This window comes from Sinohyriopsis cumingii, chromosome 12 (assembly GCF_028554795.1).
Source record: "Sinohyriopsis cumingii isolate HCF-2022 chromosome 12, ASM2855479v2, whole genome shotgun sequence".
Classification (NCBI taxonomy): Eukaryota; Metazoa; Mollusca; class Bivalvia; order Unionida; family Unionidae; genus Sinohyriopsis; species Sinohyriopsis cumingii.
Genome location: NC_142972.1, coordinates 26,694,843 through 26,717,997, shown reverse-complemented (window position 1 = coordinate 26,717,997; position 23,155 = coordinate 26,694,843). Strand labels below are relative to the sequence as shown.

Genomic DNA, 23,155 nt, shown 5'->3' with positions numbered 1-23,155 from the left:
AACGCATGCAAACACACACAGCCAAACAGACACACACACACATCAGTAAAGGAGTGGGTGTTTATTATCACACTACTCAACACTCACGCAAATTGGCAACTTGAATAGTCTCTTTTCTAGAGATTTGGATGGCCCTAATAATGATTATTTTTTGGGAACTCCAAATACAACTGGCTAATGGTTACATTTCCTAGGCCTAGCACCACCGACATATCTCCGGCTCCAGTCCTGCTCTCAATGTAAGGTTGTGGCTGGTAACGCAGAAGGGGGTGAGGGTGTTGACTGGATTCACTCTCCCAGTCTTCAATTTCAGGGATAGTGAAGACTTCTCTCTGTCTTTTCCTATGCAACACGCGTGGATGCTGTGGCCTGCTTATTTCATCTTCCCAGTTTTCAGTCTGGCGAACCACTGGTCGTTGTACTGGTGGCAGAGGTTATGGCTGTGGTGCTGCTATTGCTTGTGAAGGTGTCCTACCTCAGGCTCGACCTCATACAGAAGTTTCGGTATGAGGTGAGGCAGGCTCCCTCTTTTCTTTTCCTCTTCTTCTTTTTTCTTTTTTTCCTTTTCCTCCTCCTCTATCCTAGCTTGTTCGGAAAAGGCCTCCATGGCCAGCTCGTCTAAAATGCCCCTGGCATACTTCAGGTATATTTGGAGTTCCAATAGTTTCACTATTCTGTTGCTCATGTTGTCTCGTTGACGATGGGTAGTCAGACTAACGAACGCTTCCCTTTATATATGTGAAGCACAGACGTGAAGGAAAACATCCCCGACACTAAAACTTACTATGCCCATATCATCATCCAATACACATAGAACGTGCGGACCTAAAAGAAACACTCACTCATTTTTTACCTACAAAAACAAACACATTCAGACTATTTGACAAGCTAGGAAAACGAAGTGCTTATAGACACACTTCTATCTTTGACATAAAACAAAGAACGAAGTGTTTATCGACACACTTCTAGTTTTTAACGTACAGACAAACACAATTGCAATTGAACTAGTATGTCTTTTCTATAGTATTGGGGCAGCCGTGAAAAGGGCTGTATTTTTGTGGACGGGGAGTTATGGCAATCTTTTATCGTCTAAGATTGCGTTCGCGTCTGGCAGCAGGCTTTCCCACGTGATATGGTCTGCTTCTTCTGAAAGAGAAGGAGAACTCTCTCGTGTCTATACAGCAGTCAACAAATCCTCTGTCTGGTTCCTGCTGTTGCTGTTGCTGCTGTTCTCTCTGCTCTCTTTGCTTCTGAAATATGTACTTCTCCGTCCGCTTTTCTTGTTCTTTCTTGATTTCCTCTCTGAAGATCTCTTCTATCAGGACTTCTATCACTTTCAACATTATGACATTCTCTATCTCTTCAGGCTTGGGTATCAGGCTTTGCCTGACACGATGTAAATTCACGTAGGCTTCGTTTAGCTTGGCTAGTCTTTAACACATCTTTATAGGAGGATGAGTCAACAAGGGATGGTCAGACTGATGATGATAATACAATTTAGGTCGTCTATGCAACTAGTGCCTTCACGACCGGTTAAGTCCTGAAGGTCAGGATTCTTAGTTGGTCGGGCCGTGGGTATGGTGTCACCACAGCCCCGTTTTTGTGTGCAAATGTTGCACTTCTTAATGTTATAGTTAGGCTAGAGAATGACTCGCTTTCAATTCTTCAAGCGCGGACGCGAGAGAAGACACCCCAACGATTTTTTGTTAGATCGTAACGCTATGATTGTCAATTTTAGGGAAAGGGATAGAGAGAAGTCAAAGAGCATGTATAATAATAAAAATTGAAAACAAACGACAGACACACTTATTTTCAAAACAACATTTTTATTCAAAGAACAAACAACCAAGAATTAACCATAAAACATTTTTTCTTCAAACATACAAACAATTTTTCAAATAACAAACTATTTTTGAATGGTTGACAACGTTGTGAAGTCAAGCTACACTTCCAATGATGTACACTACGTTTCCTAGCTAAAGACAAAAGATAACCATAATGGTCACAAAACCATCGATCTACTTTGTCGTCGTTTCTAGAAGAGTGACGACCAAAATAAGTCAATAAATGTTCTAAGAGATATCCAAGGCTGCGTTGATGAAGAAAATACACACAATATTGTCCACACACCATGGAATCAAGGCCTTGTAATTTCACATTGTTGAATCGTGTCGTCTGGGCATTTCTTCTCATTTAGTCGATGATGTCGTCTTCCAAAGATGGCAATCCATACGAACCAAAATACTCCACACAACCAACACGGGGAAAGTAGACGGCTACCCGGTGGGTTCCTGGGAGGTGATTGTCGTCCGTATTGATGACATAAGCTTGATGATCTTGAGGTCTGCGATGAGGCAGTTCATCTTTAGCACACAAGACAGGATTTTTATTTCTTGTTTCCTTCCCACAGGTAATGATAAGTCATCAATTCAATCCTGACCTTTTGCTTGAAAATTTATGTCAAGTAATCGTCTCTTTGCTTCGTCTCCACACTCTGGGCCAAGAGAGCTTCGATGCGATCGATCTCTAGTGCAATCAATGTAGGAAAAGAATGATCACGCAAGTCTTTATACCACTGATGCAACACGGTTTCTTCTGAGACGAGACTCCAAGCTTCCTCCAGATATTCGTCCAATTCTTTTTCTTGACTCAGCATCAGACATTTATCATTTTGAATTTGACTGGGATGATCGTTTTGACATCCATAGCAATCTTTCTTGATCGATTCCGTAATTTTATCCACCAGGTATTTGGCAAAACAGGAGACTAAATGTTGTTCTTGTTCTGGCCATCTTGACCTCATCACTCTGTCCTTCTCGTCTTTGTCTTGGGGTTCTTCTTCCACGGTATCCTCCCATCCCATTTCCAAAGAGTATCCACTATTCAAAGACGGATTACAATCTTCCATTGTTTCTAATAGTCTAGAATAACTTCCCTCAAACCGTTGATTTCTATATTATTATCAAAATTCGGCATACAGGATGACGTTCACTGTCTCAGGCAGAGCTTTAGGAAACTGAAGTTCCATATGACTCTGGCCGGATTGTATAGGGTGACAATGCCCCTCGTCGCTGACTTGGTCTGGAGTGAAATCAAAAGCCGGCAACACATAGCCTCCTGCATAAGCATCGTGCATAATACCGTGACTGGTGTTGGTTACTAACTGTTCGGTGGCTTCAGACAGGGATAAATACGACCTCAAGAAATTCATCTTGGCACTAAAGTCAGTTTCGAAGGGCCTGGTACACAATGTCTTGCCATAGCGACCGACTTCCATCTTGGACAGGTTGTAGTGCTGAACTCGAAAGGATTTTGATTGTGGGCTCCGTTGAAGGCTGCATTGCTAACTATATCAACCATTAATTGCTTGGGTAACTTTCCTTGGAACAGACGATCTTCGATCATGGATCGGAGTCCAGTGGCAATGGTGAAGGTTTTGACATCCACGTGGCGTATCGAATACTTAGTGGTCGTTTCGCTAAAAGTGTGACTGCTGTCGTTTCCCACTTTAGGTAACACTTCCACACGTAGCATGTAGAGTCTGGCTTCGTCAATATAGGTTTTGTAATCAGCAGCACCAGCCATCAAACGGAAAGCGGTTCTTCTGCGATTGAGCCTCAAGCGAAAATCCTCGCCATTAAGCAAATGCTTCTCTTGCAACCACATGTCCAAATGCAAGCGATCCATCAGTTCTAAACTTCTGCTTCCAACAATTTTCTTTTGACGTCGTCGAATCCCTTATTGGTGCGATCTTTATCTGCCACCTCATTGAACTTGCCCGCTGTGCCAGATTTCCATATCACGCAAGTATCCAGATGGGTATTTTTGGCTTTTTTCCGTACGTAAAGAGATTTTCCACGTACGCTCTATAAGGGTGAGTATCCATGCTGCTGCTGACCAGTTTGTTATTCAAGTACAATATAGTATATTTGGGGTTTGTTTTTTTACTCTTCCCGTGTGTGGATATTATATTTGTTTTTTATCTTCCCTTGTGTTGATAGTAGAGTGTGTGTTAACATGCGTTCGCGTACGTTTGTGTGTATAATATATATTGTGTTTGTATGAGTTCGCGTACGTTTGTGTGGATAGTATATGTTGTATTTGCATGCGTTTGCGTACGTTTGTGTGGATAGTATATTTGGGGTTTGTTTTTCCTCATCCCTTTGTGTGGATAGTATATCTTGGGTTTGTTTTTTCTTCTTCCCTCTTTGTGGTGTGTGTTTGTACGTAATGGTACGTTTGTGTGTAGACGTGTTTGTGTGCACGAGTACGTTTGGTTTGTATGTTTGTGTGTACGTTTGAGCGCGTACGTTTGTTTGTGTGTATGTATTGGTCTTTGTTTGTCCCTATAAAACTCCCGTTATCCCTACCGAATCCATTTTACCTACCTACTTACCTATAGTAGCGCATATTCAGATCAGCCACTGCAATACTGTTGCCATTATTCCCTTAGTGTCCAGTAAAGTGACGTCATTTAAGCTGGAAATTTTGAGACTATAAACATAGATTTGGGCTTTTCCACAGGTTGTAGCTATAAACAGATACTAGGGTTTTTAAACAGGAACGACACACAAGTTGAGGCTATAAATATACAGTGGGTTTTTTTTCCCAAAGGAATTTCCCACAAGTTGTAGCTAAAAAAAATAGAGTTTTTCCAAAGGATTTTCCTACCTATGGTGACTATAAATAGATACTAGCGTTTTTCGACATGGTATTTTTGACAGTGTAAGAGTTAGTCTATTTTTTGAGATTATATCTCCTTCTCTTACATTTTAAGTTACACATAACGACTATACAAGCCCAATATCTCCATGTTCAATTCCCTTTGACGCCAAAGTGGCCCATTGAATTTCCCTATGTTCAATTCCCCTTGACGCTTTAGTGGCCCATTCAATTTCCCCATGTTAAATTCCCCATGACGCCATTGTGGCCCACGACCTTTCAATAAACCTTGACGCTATAGTGGCCCACAACCTTTTTAAGGATATGCTAAGAGAGCTGGTTAAAGAAGAAAAGGAGGAGAAGGAGGATGAAGAGGACATAAAGAGGATGAGAGAATGGAATAGTAAAATATAAAAGGAAGAAGAAAATGAAAGGATGAAATAGGAAGAGGAGAAGGAAAAATAGGAGGAGGATAAAACGAAAAAAGGAGAATAAGACAACAGTGATAACAAAACTAAGAAGACGGTGGAGGAAAAAGAAGACACTAGAAAAAAAAAAACAAAGGTCCTTTTCAGGGACACACATATGACTCGAAAAGATTGCTTTCTTGCCTAAAACTGTTTGTAGTCGATTTTATAGTTAATGTATGATAGATTGATGTTCATCAATCTATGTATGTGTTCTACATGTCTATGTCTATATCCCTTCTGTATTTGTCTCTCCCTTGAGTAGCGCGTATTCAGGTCAGACCCTTGCCACATTGTTACCAATCTCCAGTACCATGACGTCACCTCACCTGTTCCTTTCCTATTCAACCCAACTTTCCTTTATCCGTAAACAGGCCCAATATTCCCCAAGTTAAATTCCCATTGTCCGTAAACGTGCCCAAGGGGGGTCTGCAATGTATTTTCCCATTATCCGTAAACAGCCTCCTATCGCTACTTACATGGTCCTTGAATAATAATTTTAAGTGTCTCAGATATTTGCTAGCACTTCCGCTAGACAATAATTAGAGTAGCTTCCAGACCGGAGTGTATCGATATGGCTGGCTTTGTATAAAGAAAAAAAAGCGTATAGTGTCACTTTGAGATATTCGCACGCTCACTCGAGCATCATGTATGTACTCGAGCTGTACCCATATCTGTATTTGTCACGTTGACGGACGTGTACTTAGTAGTATGATAACATCAGTTCTGTTTATTAAAGATATGAGTTACATCCTTCTATACCACTGTGCCACGTAGTAAAAATAGAGCAAGGAGTTCATGCACTAGTACTTTGTTGGTATCAAGGTACCAATTGTTTTTCCATATACCTAAATGCTAATGTTTTGTGAAATAAATATACTTTCTATCCTACCTCAGCATGCATGTCACCACTGTCATAGAGAACAATGCTAGATTGTCAATTTGACAAGGACAAAACCAGGTACAGTGTACTCCATTGCATTTAAGAGAGATAACTCTGCTGGAACTAGACAGGGGTAAGAGTTATCTAGTCACAACAGACGCAGTTTCAGCAATGTGTACTCCATTTTAAAAAATCATAAAAAAATACAAAATATTATCTAGATAGGAATTAACATAATCTCACATGTTGCCGGGAGGCACAACATTTTTTTTAAGCCTAACAGAAAGTACAACTCTTACATAATGCACCAATCACAGTAGTGTTGTTCTTTAATTCTGAATACAATGTTCCTACACTTTAAGCTCCGCCCACCTGGACTTGCGCAATTGGTACCGTTATACCTGTTGTGGGTTGAGGGGCTTTAGAACACCGTCCTCTTTTATGTTCAATCCAAACATCTTGCTTTACATACGGAAGGTTGGGGCAGAATGGAGAAATGTTTTATTCTTCTTTTTCTTCAGTCTTTATGTGATCTCTTCAGCGTTCTGAAAAGTGGGTAATATTTACCACGAATAATGTACTTCCTACCCCACTAATCTTTTTGGTGTATATGTACATGTGTGGGTTCTTACAGTTTTCTAAGTGTGTATGAAATACGCCATTATGATGCTCTGATGTCATTATAAATATGACATCTTTCTCGCAAGACTGGTTAAAATACCAAACTCTCATCCATGATTGGGCGAAACACCTCTCTATGCCCCGTTAGTGAGATTGCAATACTCTAAAAATGTACACTTACAGTGGTTTCAATACAACTTTATGTTCTCACAAAGTGAAGGAAGTACACCGACATTTCCTTTCAAAATAGTTTAAATACATCTTTATTTATTCTCAATGTGGTTGAAAATTTCACCATGTCCTTCGAAGCTCTCGTTAACTGGCCGAAACACTCAACAATGTCCTCTCTGAGTAGGTGAAATATCCAGCCATATCCTACTGCATTAAGCTGCTGGTGACTTTGCAAATGATGAGCCCTCAACCATCATACAATCTGCAATTTATATTCTACAGCATATATACGGTAGTGCATACCTTCTACACCGTAATGCCTAGTACGGATTTATTAATGGACATGTACAAGATGAGTTATCTTTACTTCTATTGACGCATTTTATTGAAACTATCTCAGTTTGTCAACATGTGTCCTTATTAGAAGTAAATGAGTTTTTGTTTGCTTATCAAATACATCTGCATACAAATGAGCAATGTAATCCTATTCTCTTTTGATAGAATATATCTAAATTTGTCAAGACGTTTGCACCGTTATTATCAATGATGGAATTAAATACATATTTTCCATCATTCAATGAATCGACACAGAATTAGATGTATTAATGTTCCACTTCATTCAATTCTCTTCTTCTATAGTTTCAATATAATGTGTTTATATGCTCATGACATTTTATATTATTCACTCGTAGAAAGTACTTTATGACAAGTATTCAAGATTTATGTGTGTTGTCCTGAAGACTAGCACAATTTTTTTGTAACATGAAAGTCGCTAATACGAACTTCACAAAGTGTGGCAAAATAAACTCCTCAGTAATTTCATTAGCACTGGCATTTGTGGAAACTAACTGATTGTTTTGAGAATTATTTACTTGATAGAAAACATATAGTAGTCACGGGAGAACCTTGCTACACACGTTTTACTGACAAAACATATATATTTGTTTTTATATATTGATGAACCCCATATGATGCTGCAGAAAGAACTAATGAAAACTTACATATCACTACTCCATGGTAAAATAGATGCATACAATAACCGAAAGTTGTTGACCAAATACCCAGCTATTCAACCGATCTTTCTAATATCAAAATAGAAAACCGTCCATCGCATACGCATCGTGGTGTCATAATAGCGTGTAGTGTATTTCGGACCTGACATATTCAAATTGTTGATGAAAAATCGAACGCTAAGCTCCAACTTTTAAAGTTTCTTGCTGACTTAAGACTGTATAAACTTTTTAAAACAGATCTTGTTATACATGATTTAGAATATATCAATGTTATTAAAATATGAAAGAAGTAACAATATGATTTATTGGAAAATGTTCACGCAGAAGCAGGACGAATAATTTTCTGTTTTGGTGGTTGGGGTAGGGTGGACGGTGTGAGGGAGGAGACATTTACTGCGTATTAGTTCTTTCAACCACGTTTTTCTTAAATGAGTTATTTTCAGATATTTTGTTAAAGCAACATTGCTGTAAGAAAGAGGTAGTATCTATCGTTTCCTTATCACATCGGCGGATGTCAATCAGATCCAAATATATATCACCTCTTTCTGTAATACCGAGAGAAACACAGATAGTACTCTACTCGGCGCTGTAATCTACCTTATATCGACGTTAATCCATCAATGGGCTCGTCTTTATTGTTACCATAGCAGCAAGTACGATATGGTTATCTTTCCTGAAAATAGTGTTGAAGAATGCAAACGTGTTTTCGAGTTCCATAAAATGATTGAATGACATTCCTATTACGACATAATAGCGGACATGACATAATAATTGGATACAATATAGATTTTCCCATCAACATACTATACTAATAATACATTTATATCGAACAGTAGTCAAATAACGTAAATTTACCAATGAAAGTAGAAGATTTTTTTATATTTCATGTAGGTAGGATAAAATAACTATGCATGTATTTTGTATTAATGTGGCCTATTCTTCTTGACCTAAATATGTACATGTATTGGTAGTTGATGGAAGATCTGCAAACCAGTGTTAACAAGTCATATATCTTCAATTTAGACCATCAGCCAATTAAACAAGTTGCATTTGAGAAGTGGGATTTGGTTTTGTTCTCCTACATGAGAAGCGGCTCCACGGTTACCAGCCATACATTACGGGATGCTAAAGCAGGAACGTTCTACTGGCATGAGCCTTTGAAACCTCTCGCTCCCTACGAATTTTTCCGATATAACAAGAAATGCATGTTTCGCTCTCCGTTTTGCAAGTAAGTAAATTGCATATACAGTAACAACCAACTAATGATCTATCTAATCGATCTTTTAACAAATCAGTCTTCATTATATCAACAATCAGTCAGTACAACAAAAAAACAACCATCAAATCAAGCAGCCAGGCAGCCATCCGTTACTATCTCGCCCACATCTGCACGTAAGTGGTGTTATTTCTTTCATTCTTGTACTATTATTTTACCAGTTAAAATATGCAGTTTGCACTGTCAATATAATCAATTTCCCTTCATCAAGAAAGCTCCAAACTACATTAATTTATATTTCTCTAACTACATCAACAGTTCGATAGCCGTCTGATTCAATTCTTTATATTTAACACGTGTTCTTCTTGCTAAATTTTATACACGGGTACATATTAGCATCAGTTGCTTATCTGTCTATGGGAAGTTTTAATATTATCGTTGGTTTGTACTTGGTTTCTTTATTTAAGGTTGGAGTCAGTGCATTAGATATTGTAAGGTCTTTCTTTGTCACACACAACGTACTTAACAATAGACACCAACTACTATCAAATAATTTGTGGAATTTGTTCATTACTTGAGTTCGTTGACTTTTTTTGGCTTCTTGTGTTCAACAATCAACATTCCATTTAGTTTAGCAAACTCCAAAAGGAAAATATAAAGGGGAACACGATGCTATATCATATATCATACAATGCCTGGAATAAAATTGTGAATAGGTGTAATATTTAAATTCGCTTACCAGAATTATGTATATTGACACGTATTTCTAAAAATCATAAGAACTGTCTTGAAGCGCACTTCTTGACCTTCGTTTTCAATAACTACTCCGTCCATGGAAGTAGGTGTGATTTGCTTATCCGTCCGCAACCATTTTGGCGAATTTTATTAATTTTACGATTACTAGGTCATAAAGTGTAACATATTCCGTCTTGATTGAAGTTTTGGTTACATATGGTGTGGGACCATCAGGTCACACAAGGCTAGCTACGTCAGTAGTGAAAGGGGATACCGTAGCCTCAATGGGAATTAACATTACAGACCTTCCCCCCCCCCCCGGACACTATAGCCTCAATGGAAATTTACCATGGAGAAAAATCGTGGGACACTATAGCCTCAATGGAAATTTAACATGGAGAAAAATCGTGGGACCATATAGCCTCAAGGGAATTTAACATGGAGAAAAATCGTGGGACTGTTGAGCCTCAAGAGGAATTGAACATGGGAATAGGGGACTGTATAGCGTCAAAAGGAATTTAAACAGGGTGGGACTGTATAGCGTCAAGGGAAATTGAACATGGGATTTTTTTTTTATAAAAGAAAATAAAAAAAAATTTTTTAAAAAAAGGGGTAGGAAATCGAAAGTCATTATCTTTTCGAGAAATGTGGGTGGTCCTGAAAAGGGCCTTTGGGTTTATGTTAATATTAATATTAACATAGATGGCATCTGTCACATCTTCTTCTTCTTCTTAAACTCCTTCTAACTGCAGGTCCATACACAAGTACCCTCTTGAGACATCCTTGTCTTTCTATGTAAACTCTTCTCATCCATAGACTAGTATCTGTCCTATCAACAACAGTCCACTTGGACCGGACATACATGAGCATGTCCGTCCTAAACATCATTGAAGACACAAGGGTGGATGATTCAACTGTGGTGCACATCTTGAGGCGACGAGAACAGGTGAATCAATGCAGTGAACTGCGCTTATTTATAGGTAGAGGAAGGATTGAAACGGATTGAGTTCATTCACCAATCCAAACACGCGTTACAAAATTCAGTCAGCCCGCATCCAATCCGAAGAGAGCAGTCTGTGACGTCACGTGGTCTATATAGATTCGCTAGCGCCTGTGTGCAGTCAATCTATGCGACAGTGATTCAAGATGACGGAAACTCAGAAAACGATCCATTGGGGTGCACCAGCAGTGGAGACCGCCCAAGGGAACCCGGACTTACTTTCAGAAGAGGTAAATTGGGATTTTGTGGATTTTCTTACCTCGCAAGAATTTGTTCCAGAACCTTCGTCACCTTCTTCATTACCGCAAGTGGAGAATTTTAGACAGAGACAGAAAGAAGAATTGGAGAAATTTATACAACGACAAAAGGAAGCGGAACAGGCTTTTCTCCTACAGCAACAGCAACAAGAAGAAGAGGTAAGAAAAAAACAACAGCAACAACAGCAAGAAGAAGTAGCAGCAAAGAAACAAGAGGGTGAAAATCAAACGGTCACGGTACTGTTGGACATTTTAGCGGAGTTAAGAAGTCTGAAACAAATGTATCAGACTTCTTTATCACGACCGAAGAGAATACGACCTTCCCGAGCTAAATACGTCAACCCTGTGACTAAGCCTGTCTTACCACCCTTAGTGATTTCAACCAAATCATCATCATCATCAACATTACGCAGTCCAGAAGTGGGCCTTGGCCGTGGCAAAGGCTTGAGGCAGTTAAAGTTGATTGCTTAAACTCACCCCTACACCAAAAAAACCAAAGGCCCTTTTCAGGGCCACCCACGTCTCTCGAAAAGAAATACAATTTCAATCGCCAATAACTCAAAAAAAAAAAAAAAAAAAAAAAACAAAACATTTTACTCCTATAGTACGTTTATATGAGTGCGTGAGTGTAGCTTCTTATTTTAAAATCATAACTCAAAGACACTTACCTTATATAATTAATTTATTCTTTTATTCATAGTTACAATCCAATTCACAATTCACAACAGAACATTTTGAAAAGTTCATCGACTTCTTCTCTCTCCTTGTTTAGTCTCTCTGTTTTTTCAATTTCTTCACCGTCAGTCTTTTCCTCCTCTTCCTCTTCACTTTCTTCCCTTCTTCTTTTCTTCTCCTCTTTCTTTTTCTTCACCTGTCTGCTTTCTTCCTCTGAAGAATCCCTCTCTTCTTCTGAAGAATCCCTCTCTTCTTCTGAAGAATCCCTCTTTTCTTCTGACTCCTCTTGTTTCTTTTTTGGGCAATCTGGAGACCAATGTCCTTTTTCTTGACAATAATAACAGGTATCTTGACTTTTGTCTTTTCTAGCCCCTTTTTTCTTTTTTGACGGTCTGGACACTCTGAAGACCAATGCCCTTTCTTCTGACAGATATAGCAAGTACCTTGACTTTATCTCGAAAGGAAGGAGAGTAGTCCGTGGGCTGGTCTGAAGAGAATTTTCTAATGACCCCTCGCAAACCTCTGATGAAACGTTCGATTTGGCTAGTCTCTTCCATCGTTGTGCTCGGTTAGAGAGTGACATGAATAGTGAAAGGACAAGACACACACCCTTTTATATACGCTGGTCTGCCATGACTATAAATTAGTCCATGGTGTTTAAACTTGAGTCATTTGACGTTTTTTACTCAAGATGAAACGATCCTATTCATTCGAGAAGAAAGAAGAAGAAGAAAGTAAGAGGCAGAAACGTGATCTATCGCCTCGTACCAGGGCTGAAGTCTTGGCACAAATTCATGCCAGTGATTTTGAAGAGGACATGAGTGAACCAGAATCCAAACCCTCTGAACCAAGTTCGCCACCCTTAGTCAACCCTGAAAAATACTATTCCATTCGAGAGACGGAAAAGCGCTTCTCTAGAAAATTTAGAACCACGGCTTACAAATACACGGTGAAGTTTAAAGATTTCAAGGCTGAAGTACCGATAGAGAAAGCAGAAGGGTTCATCACTGGGATGTGGGATTCTTTGCTCACCACACTCAAGCGACAATGTCAACCAAAGAAGATGATCGCTTGAGACTTTCCATACAACACGACGGTTTGAAATCCCCTGTTTGGATCGAGTTTAGCACCCCTGCAGAATTGACCACTTCCAAACTCATGGACAAAATTCAACACGTGCAACAATCTAATGACCAGTTTGACATCACCGATGGAAAAGCCACACTGGACATGACCCACGTCTCTCCTCCCCAAGGGACTGGACGCAAAAAGATGTTATTGGTGAACGAGCTTCGCAGCATTAAGCGTAGCCTCGTCCAAATTCACAACCCTCAAGACCAGATGTGTTTAGCCCGAGCCATCGTGGTGGGACGAACCTATGCCAACAAGAACGACACGACAGAATGGAAAAGAGCCTGGAAAACTATTCGACAATCGGACCGAGCCAAACAACGAAACGAAGCAGAACTCCTGTTGCAACAAGCCGACTTGCCCAAAGACAAACCTTGTGGCATTCCTGAAATGCAAAAATTGCAAGATGTCCTAGCTCCACGATACACCTTGAAAGTGTACCCTCAAGAAATGCGTGGGCCTCTGTTGTTTCGAGGGAAAGACTTTAAGGACGGAAAATACATTCATGTCTATTATCACGATGACCATTTCGATACCATTACCAGTATCACTTCATTCCTGGGATACGGTTATTACTGTGAGAAATGTGACCATGGTTATAATAATCGAGAGAAACACAAACATTGCGGATTGAAATGCTGAGGATGTTTGGCCTCTCCACCCTGTCTGAGCGAAGGACCAGTGCCTTGTTCAACTTGTCTGCGCACGTTTGTCAGCCCTACCTGTTACCAACAACATTTGAAGACGCAAGGTTCACAGCAGAAATGTGCTTGTCAACTGCTGAGATTGTGCCCTACGTGTGGACAAGGCCTACGTACCAATAATGTCAAGGCACACGTATGTTCAGAAAAGAAAAAATGTCACATTTGTCACCACATCGTGGACTTGGAACACCAATGCTACGTGCAAAAATACCAACCCCCCACCAGAGAAAGAGGACGGTCACAAGAAGAAAGGCAATTTCATCTTTTTTGATTTCGAATGCATGCAAGAGACCGGTATTCACATTCCTAATTTCTGCGTGGCTCATCGAGCGTGCGAGAAGTGCATTCAAGAACCTATCTTCAGTCATTGCCATCACTGCAGTAAGATTCCCGGAGGGCGTGAAAAAATCTTTCGGGGACCAAACACGTTAGCCGATTTTGCCCAATGGGTCTTAGACCCCGTCGACAAGACGTGGAGCCAAGAGGACATCGAACGTTACGGAGATTGTCATCGTCATGCCACGGTGATGGCTCACAATTTCTCCGGATACGATGGACAGTTTCTTTTGAGGTACTATACGGAACAAGGCACCGAGCGTCCTAAAGTGACTTTGAACGGAGCCAAAATCATTTTCATGCAAGTGGGACAAGTGCAGTTTAAAGATTCGATGAGTTACTTGGCCATGCCTTTGAGTCGAATGCCTAAAACGTTTGGAATGACAGAAATGGCTAAAGGGTACTTTCCACACTTTTTCAATACGGAAGCCAATCAACACGCCGTTCTACCCCATTTGCCCGAGGCTCACTATTACGACCCCGACAACATGCGTACCGAACAACGAGAAGCTTTCTACGCTTGGTACCAGGCTCACGCCTCGGACCCTTTCGACTTTCAGGAAGAAATGTTAAAGTATTGTCGTTCCGATGTGGACATTTTACGACGTTGTTGTGGAAAATTTCGAGAACTGTTCATGGAACACGGAGGGGTCGATCCTTTGAAAGAAGCTTGCACCATTGCCAAAGCGTGTTCCTTAGTGTATCGACAACGATTCATGCCTGAAAACACCGTGGCTGTCATCAGTCCTCAAACGACCCACTTTGTCAAACGTCAATACTCGGTCAAAGCCCTACGTTGGTTACATTACTTGTGCGACAAGGAAGACAAGTGGATTCAGCATGCTCGCAACGGAGGGGGCGAAAAGACCATCGGAACGTATTCGGTCGATGGCTGGGACTTAGAAAACCCCAAGATCGTGTACGAGTTTAACGGTTGCTTATTTCACGGATGTCCCGTCTGTTACCCTGACCGTGGCACTAAAAATCAGTTTTTGCAACGAACCATGGAAGACTTGTACCAGGACACTTGTCAGCGACGCCTAAAGTTAGAACAGCAAGGATACCAAGTGGTGGAAATGTGGGAACACGAGTACGATCACCGTATGAAAACCGATCCCGAGTTTAAACGCCTCGTGGAAAGTTACCAGTTCATGGACCCGCTGAACCCGAGGGATAGTTTGTACGGAGGAAGGACCAATGCCACCTGTTTGCTGTACCAAGCCGACGAAGAGAAAGGAGAAGAAATCAAATACTTGGACGTGTGTTCGCTGTATCCTTACGTGTGCAAATATTGTCGCTTTCCTGTAGGGCACCCGCAATTGCTGACGGAACACATCGACCTGGTCAACATTCGACAATACGAAGGCTTGATCAAGTGCAAAGTTTTGCCTCCCACGAACCTATACCATTCCGTCTTACCTCACCATTGTCAAGGCAAACTGATGTTTCCCTTGTGCCGTACTTGTGCCGAAACGTGCAACCAAGACCAACCTTGTCAGCACAGCCAGGAAGAACGTGCCTTGACGGGAACCTGGGTCAGCGTAGAATTGTTCAAAGCTATGGACATGGGATACCAACTGTTAGAAGTGTACGAAATTTGCCACTTTCCCAAGACACAACAATACCGCAAGGGTGACCCTACTCAGAAAGGCATTTTCGCCGACTACGTGGATGCCTTTTTGAAACTGAAGCAAGAAGCCAGCGGCTATCCTTCCTGGTGTCACACTCCCGAAGACCAAATACAATTCAAAGAGAAATACTACGAACAAGAAGGCATCTCTTTAGACCACATCGAGAAAAACGAAGGCAGGAGATCGTTTGCCAAAGTGATGTTAAATTGCTTGTGGGGTAAAATGGCACAACGACCGTGTTTACCCAAGACGGAATATTTGACAGAACCTTCCCGCTACTTCCTGATGATTCACGACAAAACCAAATACATGAAACACGTGGACGTCGTTCGAGAGAATTTGATCTTGGTCAATTACGAAGAAGATCTGGACTTTGTACAAGACGACCCTTTTGGAAATGTCATCATTGCGGCTTACGTGACAGCCCATGCTCGCTTAAAATTGTACGAAGCTTTAGAACTGTTAGAAGAACGCGTCCTGTACTTTGACACGGACAGTTGCATTTACATCCATCACCCGATTCAACATCACCCTAACATCGAAGGAGACCGTTTAGGAGCCTGGACAGACGAGCATCCCGACGACAAGATTCTAAGTTTCGTCAGTGGCGGTCCCAAAAAGTACGGCTACGAATACCGGGACAAACAAGGAGAAGTGCACACGACGTGCAAAGTGAAAGGACTGACTCTGAATTATCGTACCAGTCGAGTGGTCAACTTTGGGGTATTGAAAGAAGCCTTGCAATCGGGAGAGGATGGAAACTTTAAAGTGACCACCTATCAACCGAACAAAATTGTACGTTTACCCACTCACCACATCGTCAGTCGACCCTTGGAAAAAGTCTATCAAATCGTGTACCAGAAGCGAGTTCGACTTCCCAATCATTTCACCTTACCGTATGGACACGTTGGTATAAAACATTGGTTGTAAGAGGATAGCCACCCACCAGAAAGATGACTTCGCCACAGCAAGAATCGAGTGAGAAACCCGATGAGAACTCCAAGTTCAAACCCTACCATTTTCCAGTCTTCTTACCTGACTATTGTGATTGTGCCCGTCGATTGGACACGTTTCAGAAATGGCCTACGGATAGGGAAGGATTACCTTCTTCGCATGTTTTAGCTAGAACAGGATTTGTCTACTTGGGACCTGAGTCAGGATTGGGATACGAGGTACAGTGTTTCGCTTGCGGACTGAAGTTACGAATGGATCTATGTATCTATAAAGATTCAGCTATTCTGGAACATACTCGATGGTCTCCGCACTGCCCTTACCTTTCTATGGCCTTTCCACTCATTACACTACGGTACAATGTTGACGGTACCTTAGAGACGGTACCTTCCGAAACAAGACATAAAAAACGTAAAAAAGGAAAGATGTACAAGCTGGAGACTGCATTGAGACTAGTATAAAAAGGGGGCTATGGTCAAGATCGATAGTTCATTGTGACTACCAAGACCGAGCGAACAAGATGAATACTTTGAAAAAGACATCGTTTCAGTTTGGGGATTGTAAAAAAGTTGTATCTTCCTCTAGTGTGACTAATACTGGATGGATAAGACCCATGCATTGCGACGGAAAATGTCCGGAAGGAAACTGCGATTGTCCATGTGGTTACCATTGTAATTGCGTAACGGAGTTTGCAGACGAGTGCGATTGTGAGCCTTGCGATGGGACCGATGCTGTACGTTGTGACCTGAGCGATGCCGTAAAGCATCATGGGAACTTTGTTCTCACTGCCCCTGTCATGGAAAGTGATGCTGTGCGTGTCAAACCTGAGGGATGCGAAAGCGATGCCGCTCGTCCTCTTAGACATTTTACCGGGTTTAAAGGGGAATGTTCACCTTCACGTCTACCCCCCTACGGATGTCATCCAGCCCTGAGCAAACTCCTGTTCCTGTCACCCAACCCTCATCGAAACGAACCTGTGAAAAACGAATATTCGTTCCCTGTACGTTTGTCGGAATACTGCGACTTTGAAAATCGTCTTCAATCGTTCAAAGGAAAATGGCCAAAGTATCTGGGAGGACCGACCCCCGAAGAATTAGCCAGAGCCGGATTTTTCTACTTGGGCGAAGGAGATAAAGTCAAGTGCTTCAGTTGCGGTGTGTCACTTCACCACTGGGAACCGCAAGATTCGGCCTACGTTGAACATGCTCGATGGTCACCGAATTGTCATTACTTACCTTTAGTGGGGCCGAGACATTGAAGTAACTTTTTACCATAATAATCTGTTCATGGATACTTTACAAGAGAACATTCGTGCTTTGCCTGTGGAGTTGAGAGAACGCATTTACCGAGAGCTGGTCAAAATACAAGTGAAACGTAAAGAACAATTGCATCCGTTACGTCACCGGTGTTTGAACCACTGGTACCTGAATGCTATAAAAGGACTGATTCAGTTGAAAGTGTTCCATTGGACAGACATTGATCAACAACCCCCTGGTTTTAAAAAGGATTGGTTTGCTATTGATGATTCTATCTTCTACAATGTAAACGTACTGCATCGAATTCCAGAGGAAGAGTTAACGAATTACCGACATCTTTTACACAATGTCAACTTAGTGAAAGAGGAAACTTCTGAACGAATTGTAATGTGTAAATTAGTGACTAAACGATTTCGATTCGACAATGAATTAAAACTATGTCTGTGCAAACAGTACATTTCTTGTGTCAGACAAAAGAGGATTTAGTATGACCTATTCATGGATACTTTGCTAGAGAACATTCGTGCTTTACCTGTGGAGTTGAGAGAACGCATTTACCGAGAGCTGGTCAAAATACAAGTCAAACGTAAAGAACAGTTGCATCCGTTACGTCACCAGATCTTTAACCACTGGTACCTGAATGGTATAAAAGAACTGATTCGTCAGAAATTGTTTCAGTGGCCAGACCTTGTTCAATACTTCCATGACCCCGATGATCCAGGTGTTGATTATTTTGGTTACTTCGAGATTCACCTACAACAATACATTGAGGAAGACAAGGTAAAGGATTACCGACATATTTTACGTGGAATCTACTTAGCGGAAGAGGAAACTTCTAAACGAAGTCTGACGTTTCGGTTACAGTATGCAACATTTAAATTTCCCACTGGAAAACGAAGATCTCTGGCTAGAAAGTACGTGTATTGTTTCCGAAACAAAGAGACTATAAAAACAGGCTGCCATGCCACGACTTTTATCACATGTAATCCAACAGATTCCGTGGAAGGAACTCAATGACCATATTCAAACCATGGATCATTGCCATCGATTTTTACAATAACTGTATCCATTCAATTTGGGTCGACAAGTGGTGTGTGTCTTAGTGACTTGTTTTCTGGGATTTCGTCTACCAGCCGATTCTTTGTGGACTCTTTACGATCAGTACTTACCACCCATTCAACGTGAAAGTGGTGCCTTTAAATGGTCACGAAAAACTCCTTTTGCTCAAAGCCTTACGGTTTCATCTGGATACTTCTCGACCTCTACGGGAAAAAAAGATTCGTCAACGTTTAGCTACCCAAGACGTGTATGACGATGTGTGTGTAGCTTGTGACTTACACCCCCATTGGACAGATGTCCGTGCCTGGAAAGAATGGGATTTTGAGGCTTGGACCCAAGAAGTGGCCCAGTATGCAAAAAAGTTGTTCAAGGCAAAAAGTTACTTTTCAACCTGTGTTAGTGACGGTGCCAGAAGAACCCGTCACCCAGGACAGGACTGTCGTGGACAGACCTGAAAGACCCTTTCGGGAGGACACTTGTGTCACCTTACCCCCTACTATAGAACTGGTTAGAACATTACCCAAAACATGTTGTACAGACACTTGTGTTTATTCCACGTCAATGGTTATCATCTGCCTTTTATACTTGTACTTACGCCTTTGGCTTTTATGTATTTTTGTCTTTCGTATTCATGTTTAAAACATTCAATAAACGTGTTCTGAAAAAAGTATATAAACTCTTGTCTTGTTTGTTTTCGTGTCACAAGTGACATTTCTGACACTATGGCTACCTCTGCTGTCTCTGCTCCCTCTTCCTTCACTGTCAAAGTCATCGACGAACACTTAGATCGTGCCAGTTGGGAGGCTTTGTATCTTCGCCATCCCTTTAACATGCTCATTGCTGGACCTAGCGGTTCAGTCAAAACCGAATTCGTCAAACGTTTGATCGAACATAAACATCATTTGATCGATCGACCACCTCAGCCGATCGTGTGGTGTTACAAAGAGTGGCAATCGGCGTACAGCCTCTAGCGAGAAAGTCAAGGCGATTCCATCGTGTTTGTGGAAGGCATTCCTAAAGAAGACGACGGCATCGTCTCTGACTCCCGTCAAACCCATTTGGTCATTTTCGACGACATGTTAGGAGAAGACGAAGAAGAAATTAAACTGTGGTTCACGCGCAAAGGGCATCACCGTAATGCCAGTGTCGTTTACATCACCCAAAAATTCTTTCAACAAAGTAAAGCCCATCGCACCATCAGTCTCAATGCGCATTACGTGGTCTTGTTTAAAAGCCCTCGAGATAAATCGCAAGTGCAAGTCTTAGCCAAACAGTTAGGAACGCCTTGGCTGACTCAGGCGTACGACGATGCCACTCAAACTCCACACGCCTATTTACTCGTCGATTTGAAACCTACGACCCCCGATGATTTGCGATTTCGTATCCACTTGTTTCACCACTGGGGTCAAGACGGAGGGCCTGTCCTGTACACGTCTTCGTCCTCGACTTAACCGCACCACAAAAAAATCTATAAAAACCTCAGACCCTTTTCTTCTGTCTCACACAGTGTGAACATGACGTCCCTTCAATCACATCTCCCCGTCAAATTGATTCGTGCCTTGTATGGCATCAGTCGAGAAAAAAAATCCACAAATACGAGCTCGTGTCTTAGAAGCTAGTCTCAGAGAAGTCTTACGATGGTTCACGGTGACAGCACGTCAATTACTCCACGGAATCATTCAGATTCCTCATCAAACCAAACGCTTTTTCGATCGAAACAAAGTCGCTTTGAACCAACTGGCCGATCCCCGCATCGACACTCAAACCAAAAAACAAATCATTTTGAAACCTGGAGGGAGCGGTACTCTAGGAGGGGTCATCATTCGCTCTCTCTTAAGATGGGATCCTAATGCCCCCAAAGTTCTCCCCAAGAAAAAAGTCAAACGAAGCTCCAAGAAGAAGAAAAAGACCAGGTCCCCAAGGAGACCCGTGTCTCCAAGAACTTCTCCAGTGGCAGGACCCTCCTCTTACCAGACACCACCCCGGAAAAAGAAAAGAAGCCCCCTGAAAAAGAAACAGAGAAAAAGTCCCCAGAAAAAGAAAAGTCCACAGAAGAAAACTAGTCGCAAGAGAGGCACTTCGGCCAGGACGCAACCTTACACTCGCAAACCACGACCTGCAAAGGCGGTGACCGCGTCTCCGGCAGCCTCAGGTTCATTCACTTCTCCGTTGATGTCACCTAGAACTGAAGAGTACTTGGAGACGTTGATCACACCAAGAACTTCTCCGTTGATGACCCCAAGAAGAACTTCCCCAGTGGCAGGACCCTCCAATTTAGTGGCAGTGGCTGCTGCTCACAAAGTACCTTCTCCCAAAATCAAAGTTCAAGAAAGATCGGGCATGTTACAAAGTTTACTGGATTTGTCCAAGCAAGAACTGACTCGATTTAGTCCGTTACGTACCCCTGCACGACGTGTCATGCCTGTCCTCAAGTTGATACGACGTAAAGACAATCAGTGGCGATTCGTTCCAGTATAAAAAAGGTGTGTGACCAAGTCGGGTATCAGTGTTTTTGGTGTTGAAGACTCAAAGATGTCACCCTCCAGAAAACATCCCTCTTCTAAACAACCCCAAGGAAAGAAAAGGAAAGGACTGCCTCCTCGTTTAGTCAAACATGGGGACATGTTATCTGTCCTGTCCAAAGCTTCTCCACCCCTACGAAAAAAACTCATTCAATCAGCCTCCAAAGAGGTCATCGATACCGTTGCGAATGTTGTTTGAACGTCTTGAAAGGCACGATCCCTTTGTCCAAACACCAGAAACAATGCTTAGGCAAACATCGTCACGTTCTGCGTCAAATGGTTCAAAAGAAAATCCCCCTCCGACAAAAGAAGAAGATGTTGGTCCAACGTGGAGGAATTTTACCCCTCTTGCTAGGCCCCTTACTGAAAGGAGTCTTGGGAACCATGTTGGGAGGACTGATGGGAGCAAGATAAAAAGGCCCTCTGGAGTCCCAAGATCTCAGAATCGACCCTTAAGATCCCATGGAAGGACGAAAACTAGCTTTAGTGCCTTACAAACGATGGATGGAATACCATCGTTGGCAAGAACAACGCACCCCGCATTTACCTCCCAATCCCCATTTGAGCGAAATGTCCCAGTTACAACACGAATTCCAAACCTTGATGGATCGTCAAGATTTGTCCGAAACAGAAAAATCGCAAAAGTACGGTCAACTCTTGCAACGACAGCAACTCTTTCACCAAAAAGCTTTAGCCGAAACAGCTCTTCCCACTCTGAAAGATTTTAAGACCTTGATGAAAAGTCCAGCACCATCACTACCACCACCACCACCACTACTACTACCACTGACCAAGACAGATAAAAGAGAAGAAGAAGAGGAAGGGTTTCAAACTCCACCAGAAAAAGTACGCAAGTTAACAACACCACCTACCTCCAGAATTGGATGGATTAAAAAGATGATGACCACCCCTTCTTCATCAGAAGAGAAAAAGAAGGTGAAGACAGAAGTGAAACAAGAAAAAATATCCCCTGTTCAGGCATTCTCCTCGTCCTCCTCCTCCTCCTCGACGCCTATTGCCGGTCGCACACGCAAAGCATTACAATCCAAGAAAATACCCCAAGAGAAAAAGAGTAGCATCTTCCAAGAGTGGGTGCCTTATTAACACACAAAACAAAAAAATGGAAAAAGTGTTAGCCAGCATTTACTACGATCCCTCCCATCCTGCAGGTTACGCAGGAGTTCAAAAATTGTATCGTGCTGCCAAAACTCGACTGAAAAGTCTCCGTTTACCTCAAGTGCAACGATGGTTACAAGAACAAGCTACCTACACTTTACACAAACCCATTGGGGCCCCGAGTGGCCGAGTGGTCTAAAGCGCTCACCGTTCCGGATCACTGCCATCTCACCTCTGCCTGCGTGGGTTCGAGTCCAAGGCTCGGCTAGCGTGGGTACGTGGGAAAGCCTGCCAGTAGCTTCTCGTGGCTCGGTGGTTCTTCCCTGGGTTTTCCAGGGTTCTTCCTCCACCAGTTATACTGGCCGCCATGCATAGCCTATCATGTGCTGGAAAATGGCGTTAAACCCTACAACAACACAAACCCATTCGACGCAAGTTTTCCAGAAGTCGCACCCGCATGGAAGGCATCGATCATCAATGGCAAGCCGATTTAGCCGATGTCTCTCATTTGGCCAGCTACAATCGTGGCTACAAATATTTGTTTTGTGTCGTCGACGTCTTTTCCAAATTTGCCTGGGTCGTACCCTTGACTTCCAAATCGAGCAGCGAGTTAGTGCGAGTCCTGCAACGAGTGTTGAAACAAATCGGTCGTCACCCTCTTCGATGGCAAACGGACAAAGGCACTGAATTTTTGAACCAAGCTTTCCAAAAAGAATTAAAGAAACGTGACATTCATTTTTTTACCACGG

General features: G+C 42.0%; 1 protein-coding gene across 1 annotated transcript in view; it reads left to right on the top strand.

Annotated features, from left to right (window-relative positions):
* LOC149786135 (uncharacterized) overlaps positions 1-23,155 on the top strand; it is a 57,001-nt gene that overhangs the window by 22,541 nt on the left and 11,305 nt on the right. Inside the window, exon 2 of the mRNA XM_089978150.1 lies at positions 8,841-9,045. Within this exon, the coding sequence (XP_089834276.1) occupies positions 8,841-9,045 (205 nt within the window). The remainder of the gene's footprint in view (positions 1-8,840; positions 9,046-23,155) is intronic.